Here is a 15,008-nt window from a genome sequence, read left to right as displayed (position 1 = left end):
CTTTAACAAAGACATATGGTAGACTATGGCACATTGATAAATGTATAAATGAATGAATTTTATATTTTAATAAAGAAAAAAGTTTGATTGTTCATTTGAATTTATTTCTCTCTCACACACACAAACAATGGCATATTGATAAATGTATAAATTAATGAATTTCATATTTTAAAGTTTGATTGTTATTTTGAATTTATTTCTCCCTCACACACTCACACAGGAATATTGATAAATGTATAAATGAATGAATTTTATATTTTAATAAAGAAACAAGTTTGATTTTTCATTTGAATTTATTTCTCTCTCACACACACACATATACACTCTCACACACTCTCTCTCACACACACACACACACACACGCACACACTATCACACACTCTCACACACACACACTCTCACTCACTTTCTGTAACACATATACGTACAAGCTTCCCATATATACTGTACCAGCTCAGATTTTTTTTTTAGATTAGATTAGATTCAACTTTATTGTCATTATGCAGAGTACAAGTACAGAGCTAATGAAATACAGTTAGCATCTAACCAGAAGTGCAAGAATATAGTGTTTTATATACATAAAAGTGCAGAGTAAGTGAAGCTATGATATACAGAATGTACAGTGGAGTTGCTATATACAGTATTGAGCAGAGTATGTACAGAATATAAATAGGAATGCAAATGTAGAGATTGTATGTACATTATGAACAGAGCAATGTAGGATTATATATGCATTATGAACAGCAGCAATGTGAGAACAGTGATAATAAATACAGTTGGATGAGTGTGTAAAAGTATTGTTAAACAATGTATTACAGTATATACAGAATAACAGTAGTGCAATGATGTTTTTATAGAAATAGTTTACTGTGCTTTGTACAGTAACAGCTTTAGACAGTTTACAGTAATAGCTAGAACAGTGTGCAGTTTGTGCAAAATATGATTAGTGCAAATGCATGTGTGTAAAGTACTGTGACCAGTGCAGTAAAAGAGCAGGTGCAGGTTAGATTGGTGGTGTGGCGTTTAAAGGCCTAAAGTAAACGTTATAATTCCAGGACATTCCAGCATTTTACATTACCCTGTCAGGCTTGCAACTGGGACTGGGGAGCTAAAATCCTTTAAAAAGAACTGTTTTGCACAGCTTCTTGCGTATGCTTGCACTCTGTAACTCCAGGATAGTTAATTTTGCGATGTGGTGCAGCCTTACTTTGTGAAATACAGACACCACAAATGACACAAGCATAAAATGATGGTTCTCAATTCCAAATGAATGTCAGTGAAAGAAGGTGTTTTTTTTCATGTGTGTATTTATTTAATTATAACATATACTCATACACATATAAGTGTATGAGTATTTCTAAAAAGAGTTGCAGAAAGCAAGGGAGAGATTTTGATATGATGCTCACAGCTGTATGGGACATATCAAATAGCTTACAAATACTCACATCATTGGGCTGAGGTTCACTTTCAGGAAAATGCTGAGAAAGACCCACTGGTAGGCTCTCTTCAGCTTTCCTTGAAGTTTTTGTTTTCCTCGTTACTACAGGCTAAAATATAATAAACATAATACTTAAAAACACGTATTGTGTATTTGAATACACAATACATCACTAATACATGCAGAAATATCTAACGGTTTTACCGTTTTTGTTTTACATATGAATCATAGACATCTCTGTTAGCATGTAGAGTAAAACACACCTACTCTTTGGAGATGACATGGGAAGTTGAAGACAGATGGGGTCACACCATCTCGAAGCCTGACAATCTGACCCGTCCTGTCAAAACCATCAGGCTTGAAGTGTTCACTGCAGAGCTTTGACGACTCAGTCACAACAAAACCCTCCCGTCTTATAGCAACTTCCCATTGCCTCCTCAAGCCTGTATCACTGGGAAACCTTGTGTGTGAAGAGAGAAAAAAAAACAGCAAGAGATAATGAGAGAAAGTTACCAGTTCCTGCTGAACGTTACACGTAAGTAACGTTAGTTACGATGACATAATTGTATAAATGGTAAAATAACCTAAATTATTATTCAATCTTACTTGTGAAATGTAATCCCCATGCGATCTGGTATCAATAATGCGTCGGTTATTGCAGCCATAAGCTGCACAAAATACGGGCATAATTGCTCGCTCTCCGTTGACTCCGATTGACTCTGGTGCTAGCGTTGAGTGGAGACTGGAGAGACCCAACCAATATGGCGGCGACGCTGGATCACGCTCCAGCACGTCATGAGGCGTCTACGTTTATTATGTCTATGCCAACCACTGCCGTTCGCGATTGCTTGGAAAGGATCGTTTAATGGACACTGCTGTAGTGCTTTCTCATTTCCATTTTACTAATCAGTTCGGGCTTTTTAGATATATTTGAAAGACTATACTTTAAAGTTGGCAAATTTCTGAAGTAAAACAAAAAAACATCTTGAAATTTGAACATGGATAAATGGGAAATCAGCTTTCTGAGCTTACAGGAGCCCTCTGGAGGAGAAAATTTATCTTTTATTTTAAAATCATTAAAGTAATGTATTTTTGTTCCAAAATAGTGCAAACGAAATTATATATTTAAAACAATCTGTAATTTTATTCAATTAAATATTATGAGTTAAAAATAGTGTTCATATCAAATTATCAGCATTGTTATTTTTAACAATGCCATGTTTTAATAATTATTTATATTACGTACATTATAAATAATGAAAAAATAAAGATCCGTAATATAAAAGTGATATTACATTTAAGAATTAAATTATAAAACACTGCATTATTTTAAAATATATTACATTAAAAACAATAAAATACATTAAATAGCATTTGTATATTATAAACAATTAAAAGAATATTCATATATAAAAATTATTTATTATTATATATTTAATAATATAAATTACATTACAAATCTAAAAAAGAGATCTAAAATATAATACTGAAGAATCAAATAATAAAACAAAATTACATTGTAAATCACTCATATTAATATTTAAAAACGTCAGTGCAGTAAATAAACAACATATAGAGTCATTATACCAAATATAAAATTATTTGATAAGATTCGCTACATCCTACAAAGCACCAAACACAGAGTCGTTTCCATATTCCTCAGTTTTATTTATATTATCAGCACATAGTCGTTGTACAGTGAGGATTACAGAAACCCCGGCCACCTCTGCATCATCATTCACCTTTACATACAAAACACGTTTAATATCACATACACGAAGAGGAGGGACAAGACACGAGCAGATTTCCAGTACGTCGAAGGCTTTCCGAATCAAATATTCCACAAGTGATTTCAGAAGTATAAATACAATTCCAGGCTTATTTATTATTTCATTATTTAATATCAGTTTAAAATCACTATTCCGCATCAACGAGAGATCAGACCGCCGTCAGACATGTGTGTGTTTGCGCTTTACAGGTGTGTGTGTGTGTGTGTGTGTGAGAGAGAGAAAGTAAGAGAGAGAGAGGGAGGGAGGGACATGGGCTAGGAGGTATTTTACAGTCGAGCTTGAACTGAACGCCGCGGTTCTCTCGTGTACGGTTTCCTGTTTAATACTGCCGTTCTGTGTTTACACCAACGCTTGCGCCTCGTGTCAGTCCACGTACATGGGGGAGCTGGGAGACGCGGGCATCTCGTCCAGGATCTTGCAGACATAGCTGGCCACGTCCACCGTACGCTCCTCGTATATCTGAATGAAGGGATGTTTCTGAGACAGAGAGAGAAGTTCATTTTACTTTCATTTCTTTCACTCAATAGCACATTCTTGAGATTTTCGTGTCCTTTATAATGCACATCTCAAATAACCTGCGCTTTTATCACATTTAAAATAGGCTAAAAACTCCTACACTGACTTTTTGTAGCCTCAATAACATATCAATAATCAATATCATATTTATATAAGAGTCAAGATTCCCCCGTTATGTAAGTGAATAAGATATTAAGAAGTCATTTCTAATTATGTCAAGCTCTTAAATATTGTATTGCTATCTGTGAGTAAAATAATAATTATATTAATAGTAATAATAATAATTATAAGTCAGAATCTCCCAAAAACTACTGGAAAATTCACATAATATATTAGTATTTTATTTTATTTGAAGAAAATCCTGTCTTAAAGTTCCTCCACCTCTGGATAAATACATTTCCATGGCTTTTTATTTGAACAATGATTTGGTAAACAATTTTATAAGCAATTTCTAGCTAATTAAATCTTTTATAGCATAATTTATCATATTTCCTAAGGTCCTAACTATTTGAAATTTCTCTCATGTCTCTAGGTTTTCCATAACAATAGAAACTCTCATTCAACTTTCATGCAAGTTACACTTAATATCATAACAAGATATATAAAATATGATGATATAATATAATTGTCATGATACAATATCATAACAAGACTTTCAAAGTGTTGCATCTACAGGAAACAGGTACTCACCAGAAGCTCTTTGTACTTTGGCCTTTTTGACTCGTCCTTTGTAAGGCTGTTAGAAATTAAAACAAGAAAAGATTTCATTAAAACCCTTCAGAGTCAGATTAATCATAAGATCAAGCCTGAGCTCTTGCAGTTGCTGTGAATGAGCAGCAGGAGGCGTCGTGTGCGTCACGTGATCGCACAATAAATCGGAGTTATTACATCCCGTCAGCTGAGTCAGCAAGCTCTGAGAAAGAGGAAACACTGGAGACCTCAGTGTGACCGCGCTCGTGTGTGTGTGTGTGTCTCACCACAGGTTGACAAAGTTGATAAATTTGGGGGAGAACTGTCTCTCCTCTGAGCTGCTGAGCTGCGGCGGGTCGCCCTTCACCACCTGCGTCAGCTGATCGAACACGCTGTTCCACTTGGGGTAGGGGAACCGTCCCGTGGCCAGTTCATACTGAAACAGCATTGCAACACATCAGACACAAACAGAAATCACTTTCAGATCCCATGACAGATCATCATCCTCACCAGGGTGATCCCCAAACTCCAGACGTCTGAGCGCACATCATAACCCTGTCTGGAAGCGCTGGGGTCTATCCTCTCCGGCTGAGGGACAAACACACACATCAACATCATTATTATTATTACTAATGCTATCATTTAATACTTTCAAACAAATAATCACATCCAAAATAAGTTTTTGTTAAATTAAAATGTAATGTGTCTATACATATGTATATATAAATACACATGCACATGTTATATTTATATTTATATAAAATAAAACTTATACATGAACAGAAATATATACATATTTTTTTTAAATATATGCATATGTGTGTGTATTTATATATATATACAGAACAAATATATACATTGCACACACATTACGTAAACAAAAGCTTTTAGGTGCAATTAATTGCAATTAATCGTTTGACAGCATTATTATTATTATGCAGTGTTGTTTTTTTATTAATAAAAACAATAAATATAATTAATGTTTGGAAGTTATATTTATGCCATAAGTAATAATTGAAGTAATAAAATTGTTTTGTTTGGATTGATAAAAGTAACATTACATTAACATTTTCAAAAGTAAAGAAATCAGGAATATTCTGTTTTAATGTGAATGTCTCATCCTTTATGACAAAGTTCACATGATTTTTTGCTTCTATCATTTAAGCATGAATGATAAGTGCTTTATTCTAAATAAAAATACAGTATTATTAATTATTTTATTAATAAAAAGTAATTTCCTAGTGCATGCGATTTAAAAAATATTAAATATTATTATTAAATGCTTATTTTATTAAAAAGAAAAATCCTCCATTTCTGATTGTTTTTTTTCTGTTTCAATCAGAGATACCTCACACTGTTGAGATTAAACCATTTCATTTTTTACATTTTGATGCATTTTTTGGCATGGATCAGCACGACATGTTCTTTTAAATGCAATAATTATAATAATAATAATAAAAAAAAACTTTCTTAACTTTATTAACGGTTATTAAAAAGAATAATCATAATATATATATTTTTTTATCTAGTTTTCTGGCAGAGAAAATTTCTTCTTCTGACATATAAAGTCCCGTCCCATGAATATTCAAATTCATTCAGAAATACATGTGATATCTGAGGTAAATTGTGCTAGCATCATGTAGAAAAGCTGAGATCATGGGTTCATTTCTCTGGACACACACACTCCTGATGAACACATAAGCGTTTAACTGAGAGTGCTCTTCCAGCACATCAGACTGTCTGTGTCTGCCTGTGTCCAGCTGCTTTACAGACCCAAACACCACAAAAACAGATGTGCTTCCGTCCAGACAGCAGCAGAGTGTGTGTGTCACATACTAACAGCTGTGCATCCCAGTCAACACACTGATAATGCAGTGAGGAGACTCTGGGGATGATGATGTTGACGATGAGATCACAGCTAAGATTAGAGCATGATCTCATCATCAGCAGCAGAGCCACTGCAGAGCTGAGCTTCATTCATGGACACTCCTGCAGTTACATCACTCTACAGCACACACACACACACACACACACACACACACACACACACACACAGACACGCGCACACGGCAGGAAATTACGGAATTTCTTTTATTTTTCTGCAAGTACTTTTTCCCCAATCATTATGAAAATGTATATATAACACACACACACACACACACGCATTTTCATAAACTTCATACCATATTAATACGAATCAATTTCGTATCAAAGTTTCCACAAAAATATGAAGCGGCACAGTGTTTTCCACATTGATGATAATCAGAAATGTTTCTTGAGCAGCACATCAGTATATTAGACTGATTTCTGAAGAATCATGTAACACTGAAGACTAGAGCAATGATGCTGGAAATACAACTTTGCATTACAGGAATAAATGACATCTTACATACGACTTTTCACTGTATTTTTGGTCAAACAAATGCAACCTTAGGGAGCAGAAGAGACTGTTCAAAAAGATTTCAAAATCGTACCAACCTCAAACGTATGAATGGTAGTGGTAATGAATATATAAATGAATAAATCTTACTGCCATGTACGGTCTGCAGCCTGCGTCTCTGGTTTTGGCGATGGAGTCTACCAGCTGTCCACTGATGCCAAAATCACACAGCTTAATGTTGCCTTTCCTGTCCAGGAGGATATTCGATGGCTTTATGTCTGCGGGGAGAATGGAGCAAAAAAGGACTCCATCTAAACCAACTCAAACCATGCAGACAAAAATACACTGCTAGGGCTCTTTCTGCTTCTCTTACCTCTGTGAATAATTTTCAAGTTTTCTTTTAAGTGGTTAAGTGCTTTCACAGTCTGAAATGAGAGAAAGACAACACAGCATTTTAATCAACGCATCACTTAATCAATGCCAAAGTGGATCAAACGAACGAAAACTCACAACTAATGTTATTTTCCCTAAAATCTCCTCTGGAATCACTTCGTCTAAAGAGGAATAAACGTATTTGTAGAATTTGTCAAAGGAGATAGACATGAGCTCCATGCATATCCAGCAATCCCCCTGAGGAAGACAGAGACAGAGCAAGCGTCTTGAGAAGAAAGACTCTCTCAGAAAGCATGAGACGGTAAGCAGAGCAAACGGACAAACCTCTCTGAAAAGAGCCCCGTAAAACTGGACGATGTAGGGACAGTCGCTGCTCCTCATGACCACATCCAGATCCATCAGCAGCTGCTTCTGTTCTCGCTCGTCCACCGTCGACCGGATCCTCTGGCACACAAACAGAGTCATGAATGTCAGCTTTTCTAGTTTATACGTGCATTTTCAAAAAGGCTGTGTGCTATATTGATCACACACACTTTCAGAGACAACCTAAGGTGTAACAGAAAGCGGTCAGTAATTCATGACGCGTGTCTCACTTTGACGGCCATGATTTGTCCACTGGGTTTGTGCACCATCTTGTTGACGGAGCCGTACGCTCCTCGGCCGATCTCGCCGAGATCCTTCAGGTCTTCGGCTGTGAAGTCCCAGTGCTGCTCCGGAGAGATCTTCAGCTTCCCAGACGACTCGATACTGTGTGTCCGCAGCCGCTCTCTGAAAACACACACACACACACACACACACATGCACGTGAAGAGCGAAAGTTAAACTGTAAGTATCTTCTAGCCATCAGATGCTCTGTACTCACATGTGTGGGTTCTGGAAAGGAAGTCCGGCGGTGTTCAGAGTGATTCTGGAAGTAGGTTTGATCGGAGGATTGGCAAAATTTAACTTGAGGGCTTTACGTTTACCTGACAGAGGAGGAAGAGACCTTCGGGTTAAACAACACAGTCAGGAAACAGCACTTTCACACCCAAACCAACACACTCATTTAGCATGAAGATAAAGTTGCAGGTGTATTTTATTCAGGTTGCTGAAGGATGAGATCTCTAACTAAGCCATGGAAGATGTGAGAGACCAAAGTTCACTAGAGACATGCACATCTGAGCACCAGGAGAGGAACCCAAGAGCCAGGTTTCCTGAAGCCATCAGAGCACGCTGAAGCTGTAAAACATACTGAGGGTGATGATGGCTTTAGCAAATCTGGCAGCAGAGGACAGCGACTGCAATCTGACATGCACAAACCCTGCGTTTAACCAAATCAGCAAATCTTTCCCCATCTACCTACCTACCTAGACTCCAGACAGACAACAGAACGAAAAACTAAAGACAGACTTACCGTCATCACAGACACAACCTAACACAACCCAAACACAAAATTATACGTGAATCTGATTCGTGCAAACTGTACAGTTCATCTAGACTGCGAGAGGTGCGCTTTTATAAGCACTAAAAATATCCAGCACCAAAATGAAGCCAATGCAACATGAGAGAAATAGTGACGGATTTGTTCAACAGAAACACCAAAACGAAAATTAAGACTTTTATTATAGTTAAAAACTGAAAATAATGTTTCCGCAATTCAATTTGGTTAATTGAACTCTGTATGCTTGATATTTCACCTTAATACATTTAAGTAATTTTACTGTAGAGTAAAAAAAAAAAATTTTTTTTAATTATTTATTTTTTTTTACAGTGAAAATTCTTCAAAACACATTATCAAAGAAATTAAACGTCACTGTTTCAGTCACTGTTTTTTTTCCACCAAATCTCCAGGAAACCACAAATAATATTACTTTTTTATGTTTCTTTATAAAAAAAAATCCATACAAATAAAGAAAAATAATGTTAAACCAAATCTAACACTGATTATAACTGGTTTTGTAGGGAAAAATATTGATCAGACTGCGGAATTAATAAAAATGAATATAAATGTGGGCAATCCAGCTAATTTTCATTAAATTTAATTTTTCTTATTTCAGTATTTTATCACTGTATTTTGGTCTGTAACTCTAAGCAGCTTTCTATAGATATTAAAATAAAATTCTGAGAAGGGAAAGAGTAATTAGTTTGCCTTTTTTCAGTTTCTTTTCCTTCGCTATAATAATAATAATAATTCACAAGGCATTTATGTGACTATTTCTGCTCTTATAAAAAACAGATGCACATTTCACCTCAATCCACAATTTCGAGGAAATATGGGACTTTACAGAGTTATCAGTATTTTCTAAAACTATAATTAATGCTTGTGTCTCCATATAATTGCTAACTTGTGAATAAATTCAAATTAAGTAATATGACACAAGAGAAACGAAAACAACGTTAACATAAAACAAACAACACTTAAGCACCAAAAGCCCTTCAGATTCATGTAATAACTGGGAAATGAGGGTAAACTCATCTCTGAGAACTTGGACTATTTTCCCTCCACCACAAGAATGTGAGGATCCGAATACCAGAGGAACGGCATTTCTGAAATCTCACGGCATGTGCGTCCATGTCCCAACAAGCTGGTGTTTGTTCGAGATGCTCATGCCAAAACCATCCCAGCAGTGCTCCAACACTAAACAAAATGCAAACCCAAGAAAACAGGAAGACGGCTACAACACCCAAGACAATGTTGACTGCACCGGTTAGTAGAAAGTCGTCTAAAACAACAACCAGAGCTTCCATTACTTTTTACTGTATGAGAACCATAGATCAATGCATGCGTGATCATTAAAGAGATCTTGATCAAGTGCAGGCTGATTTTGATCAAAATAAAGTCAGGACCAATCTCCTGTCCAAGAGGGAATCTTCTGGTCAATGGAAGCTCAAAGTCTTAGACTTGTGCCGATTTCTCACTAAAACCCTCTTTATGTTGTTGTTTCAAAACAGATATATGAACATTTTAAGTTACCGAATGGAAATACTGCCTACCAATGTGTTATTTAATGGCTTAAATTACAATATCTAGAGAGAAGGGTGGCTGAAATAATGCTGATATAGACTTAATACAACCTGATGACAAACGTCAGTATGATTTTTTATTTTTTTTAGACCGGCACAAGTCCAACAGAAACCCATTAGTGTCCCCTAAACCAGCGAACAGACACGCTTCAGAAGGGTTGACTTACTTTGATGAAGTCCAGACAGGTTTATCTGAAACCCTGGTGAGGAGAAGAACAACGGACACATGGTTTGAACATCTGTTCAAGTCCAACGCTAATTCTTTCATAATCTGCTCTTCATAGCTATGGAGTCTCAATGAAACCTCAAAATACAAGAAAACCAGCTGGCGGATCTCACACTGAGCTTCTAGAGCTCGCTCAAACCAAACCTTTGTGCCGGGATGTGCATCAGTGAACCGGGAATCATGGGAAATGTGTGCACATGCAGAGGAGGCTCACACACAACAGCAACCGGAAACCAGCAGAACGTAAAACAAAGGAAAACACCAGACTACGAGAGAGATGAAGGAGAGAAAATCCAAATAAAACCGTTCAGAGAGGGAATATATAAACAGCGGTTGCTCTGGGGAAAACAATTTCACAGGCTCTCACCGTGGTCCGGCATCAGGGAGGATTGTGGGTAAGAAGAGACGAGAGATAAAGGGAGAGAAATATCATGAGGGGAAATATTGAGTTTCATTGCTTAAATACACAGATTTAAAAGAATCCGTCCAGCCGGAGTTTGGGAACTTCAGACTATGTTGGAGAAAGATTCATGTTAGGTTATTTCAGGACAAATACACTTGGAAAATGTTCACTTGGAAATTGCTACATAGTTACACATTCGAGAGACAGTAGAGAGTAGAGAGACATAAATAGTATTTTCTTTTAAAACATACTCTTATAATCTTTTTTTATGACAATAAGGAGGTTTTGCAACACAAAGCCATAAAGAAGATGATACACATCTTAGGCAACAAGTTTATCTAAATACAAGAACGCAGAGATGAACTTCATTAATCATGGGTTGATAAATCAGTTTCCTCTTCCCGTGTAAATGTGAAGCCAATGCATAAAGCTTCCCAACCAAAGCTGAATCACGTCAGACAGCAGTTTTAGGAAATACAGGAACTATGGTGAGATGCAGGAGATTTTGGAGAAGCACAGTAAAATGGGAAAACAGAAGGACTAAATGCTACTGTAAAACTGAAGGGTTTCTATTGAGATTCAATCAATCATAGAGTTAAAATTCAATATGGGCATATATTCTTTATAGCTGAAATCAACCCAGAACAGTGTAAAAATGCATTACATAAACACTAGTTCTACAAAAAATAACAATAAAAATCAGTAAACATGCACCAGAAATTAATCTAAAAAACAAACGTCAAATTCATATTTCAACCCAAAATCAGATGTATGTGTGTAGATGTAATTCTATTGTAATTCTCTGTTCTACAGTCATTTTTATTTAATTACCTTAAAACATAAGCATACTTCAATTATTATTATTTAGTTTTTTATTCTGCATGAATAAATAGTAGTATAATATAACCATGTATAAAGACTAAAATGAACAATCACAAATAATGATAAAAAATGTAATAAAAAAGTAATCTTATAGTTCTTATTACTGTACAGTAATTTAGTTATAAATAAATTAGTAGTACATAAATCACTATTGTGTATTTCTTAATTACATGATAGTATTTGTCATTTGTAAAATTGTAATAAGATGGCTTCATTTCCTAAAGACAAAACACAATTATATTCTTATATATGTTATACAATGTCCATGTCCAAACTGTTCAATGTAAAGTCAGTAACTACCTGAATCACTCTGAAACCTCCAGCATGAGCTGATGTCTGAAAATCAAAATGAAGTACATCAGTTTGGAGAGAATACCCAGGTTTATTAAAGAGGCAACTGAGGTTGGCCTAGCAAATTTGAGAGGAAAACTGACCCATAAGAGATTACAGTTAATGGCACGGTAAAGATATGCAGTTAAATCTCAAAGTGGAACTGAAACATCTTCAATAACAAGACAAGCAAAACAGCAATTGTAATGATCTTGGTGATGACTTTATGATAAACACAATTCATGCACATCGGTGTACTTGTTCAAACCTGCAAGCTTTCAGTTACCGGCACATATCTTTAACCACTTCACCACACCAAGTCCAACATAAACCATTTAAAGAGTCACATTTTTAGTACCAACTCATTAGAGATGTCTGTTTTCCACACAGTTCCACATTTGATGTTAAATACAGCAAAGTATCACATTTTCAAGCTGGTTAGTGTCCTAAACTAATCCACATTCTAACTAAAATGTAAAGTTTTGGTATATAATAATTATTTTAAATGACACATTCTATCATTCATATTCAATCACCAATATATCATGCTGCAATTGGAGTCTTAAAAACTACCCAAATTACAATCCTAAAAACATTTATGCAGCAGTTTGTCTAAAAACTGGGGGCCATAAGATGCCAGTAGGCCCATGGAAAGGTTTAGAGAGAAATAGTGTAAAACATACAATAATAATAATAACTAAATAAAATAAAAAAGTGAGTAAATAGAAATTACATTAAAATAAATATGTATGAATGGGTACATACACAATAAACTATATAAGGCGAGGATGATCATATGTTGGGGCCCGTGGCATCTAAAATATTGAGAAGCGCTGGTTTATGACAGATAAGCTGTCAGTGATCTTACCATTTAACAGTGTCGTTTTCTTTACGAAATCATTCTTACTTCTGTGGTCCACAGATAAATCAAATAACATCTAAATATTTCAATTTATTAAGAAATGGCTTTTCAATTCCCCCCCGAAAAACACTCGCATTTATGTTGAGTTCATTTTAGCATCGTATCGTTAGCCAGTTATCGTTAGCCATCCAGCTAAAAATGTCAACAAACTCCAATGACAGTCGGTAAACGAACAATGACAGAAAACGAATTGATATAATACTAAAAATGTGGGCTTGCAAAATATTCAGCTAAACATAGGTTACGTAGTAAACAATGTAATATCACGTTGAAAAAAATTAAATATTCACGGGCCTGTCAGTGTTTGACTGAAGCGGTTAGCCGTGCGGCTAACAGGACGCTTACATTAGAATTAAACCTACTAGTATAAAGCAATTTAACAGCGGTTACTACGTTAAAACATACAATTCAAAGTTTGTAAATCCTAACTGAGATCGATAGCTTAGTTAAAGCTACGCGGCTAGTAATGCAGCGCGATTGAGTCTCGTGTGATGCGAGTAAACGGTCGTTGGATCTCATTGTAGGGTGGATGGATGCGCGGTTCGGTGGTGTCTGACCTTGCATGCTGCTCATGGTGCTGATGTGCTGGCTCTGGGTCTGGTGGTGCTGTGCGCTGGAGGCTGATGCAGATGGGTTACTGCTGGGGCTGGACGTCGCCATTTGAGTTTGACTTCCAGCAGCCAGCACTGGGCTGCAATGCAGATAGACAGACAGCAAAGCAACCTACAGTACTGTAGTGTACTGCACTGAACTGGACTGCAATACACTACACTGCACTGCACTGCACTGCATAGCGCGCGTGCGCTCTCTCTCTCTCTCTCTCTCTCTCTCTCTCTCTCTCTCTCTCTCTCTCTCTCTCAATTCAATTAAGCCTTATTAACATGACTGTGTAACTCAATGTTGCCAAAGCATTAACATGTATATATAAATGATAAAAATAAACAATAGAAGAAAAGAAACACATAGATAATAAATACTATTATCTAAATAGATGAAAAGATAAAGTGAGTCAGGTTAGAGTTAGAGTATAGTATAGTATATTTTCATTGAGTATATTTCAAATAATGATAAAATGGATGATGTCTTTGATTTTACTTATTTTGGCAATAAAAGTTAAATATCACCATTGACCAAAAAAAATAAAACATCCATATTGACCGACCACGCCCCTGTATCTGAAATGGTTTGGTCCTGCCTTATAAGCGCACTCATCAGTGACGGTGTTTAGTTATTTGCAGACAGTCAATCAACGCACGGTGTGCTAGCAGTGTTATTTTCGTTAACGAAGACAACGACGAAAAATATTAGTTAACTAACATTTTTCTGTGACTAAGACAAGACGTTGACGAGCTAAAAATTATATCGGATGACGAAATGTATTCACCGTTTTCGTTAACTAGACGAGACTGGACTATCCTATAGGCTATTGTCTTTCAAAATGTGCGTCCCTGTCATTGGATTGCGATTGGATAAGGGCCGTTTGAATATCTAGTCAGTGTACAGCCGCAGTGGATGGATAGACTAATAAAACGTGAACTAGCGATCTGAAACAATGGTACTGTGTACATTTTAGGACATCCTCAGACCTCAGTCATTAAATGAAAAGGCGTTATGCCCAGGGGGGCAGGGTTTCATATTTTTTTGAACACCCGCTGGACCGCCACCTGCTGTTAGCATTCCATTGACTCCCATTCATTTTGGCGTCAAGCAAATAACTTTACATCTGAGATGTTTAAAGACTCAATTTGTCCATTAATTATTTCTAAAGAAACACAAAAATGTATAAAAGGCTCCATTACCTTGTCTCTTACGTTATGGTCCCGTAGAAGCAGTTTTTGTAAAAAATAGACTAACGAGTGTGTCAAAACCTGCGACTCTCTGTCGCACAGTAGAGAAATTACCGTATGGACAGGAGGAGAAGCTCGCAGGCAATCTTTTACTGTCTATGAGGCTATCGGGGAGGCGCGGAGGCATAAAGTCAAGGGAGATTATTAATCAGAATACTTACCAAAATGTGCTCCTATTCACACTCGCC

At 36.2% G+C, this 15,008-nt stretch overlaps 1 protein-coding gene and 1 pseudogene across 7 annotated transcripts; both read right to left on the bottom strand.

The window, feature by feature from the left end:
• Window positions 1–1,402: 1,402 nt before the first annotated feature.
• On the bottom strand, window positions 1,403–2,125 carry LOC132130440 (THAP domain-containing protein 6-like; annotated as a pseudogene).
• A 960-nt stretch (window positions 2,126–3,085) lies between these two features.
• On the bottom strand, window positions 3,086–13,752 carry LOC132152709 (dual specificity mitogen-activated protein kinase kinase 4-like). 7 transcript variants are annotated; one of them, XM_059561540.1, is made up of 14 exons: window positions 13,531–13,752; window positions 12,022–12,057; window positions 10,378–10,410; window positions 8,601–8,618; window positions 8,070–8,172; window positions 7,801–7,975; window positions 7,532–7,651; window positions 7,325–7,444; window positions 7,188–7,239; window positions 6,965–7,092; window positions 4,945–5,022; window positions 4,722–4,870; window positions 4,435–4,480; window positions 3,086–3,705 (listed from the first exon to the last, which is right to left on the bottom strand). In XM_059561540.1, exons 1-14 carry the CDS (start codon window positions 13,631–13,633, stop codon window positions 3,592–3,594), a joined length of 1,275 nt encoding a protein of 424 aa, XP_059417523.1. In that variant the 5' UTR covers window positions 13,634–13,752; the 3' UTR covers window positions 3,086–3,591. The 7 variants fall into 7 exon arrangements, with proteins under 7 accessions (XP_059417523.1, XP_059417532.1, XP_059417541.1 ...); XM_059561549.1 differs by lacking the exon at window positions 8,601–8,618; XM_059561558.1 differs by lacking the exons at window positions 8,601–8,618; window positions 10,378–10,410.
• Between the last annotated feature and the right edge of the window lie 1,256 nt (window positions 13,753–15,008).

Source organism: Carassius carassius, chromosome 1 (genome assembly GCF_963082965.1).
Source record: "Carassius carassius chromosome 1, fCarCar2.1, whole genome shotgun sequence".
Lineage (NCBI taxonomy): Eukaryota > Metazoa > Chordata > Actinopteri > Cypriniformes > Cyprinidae > Carassius > Carassius carassius.
This window is presented reverse-complemented; position numbering and strand designations above follow the sequence as displayed.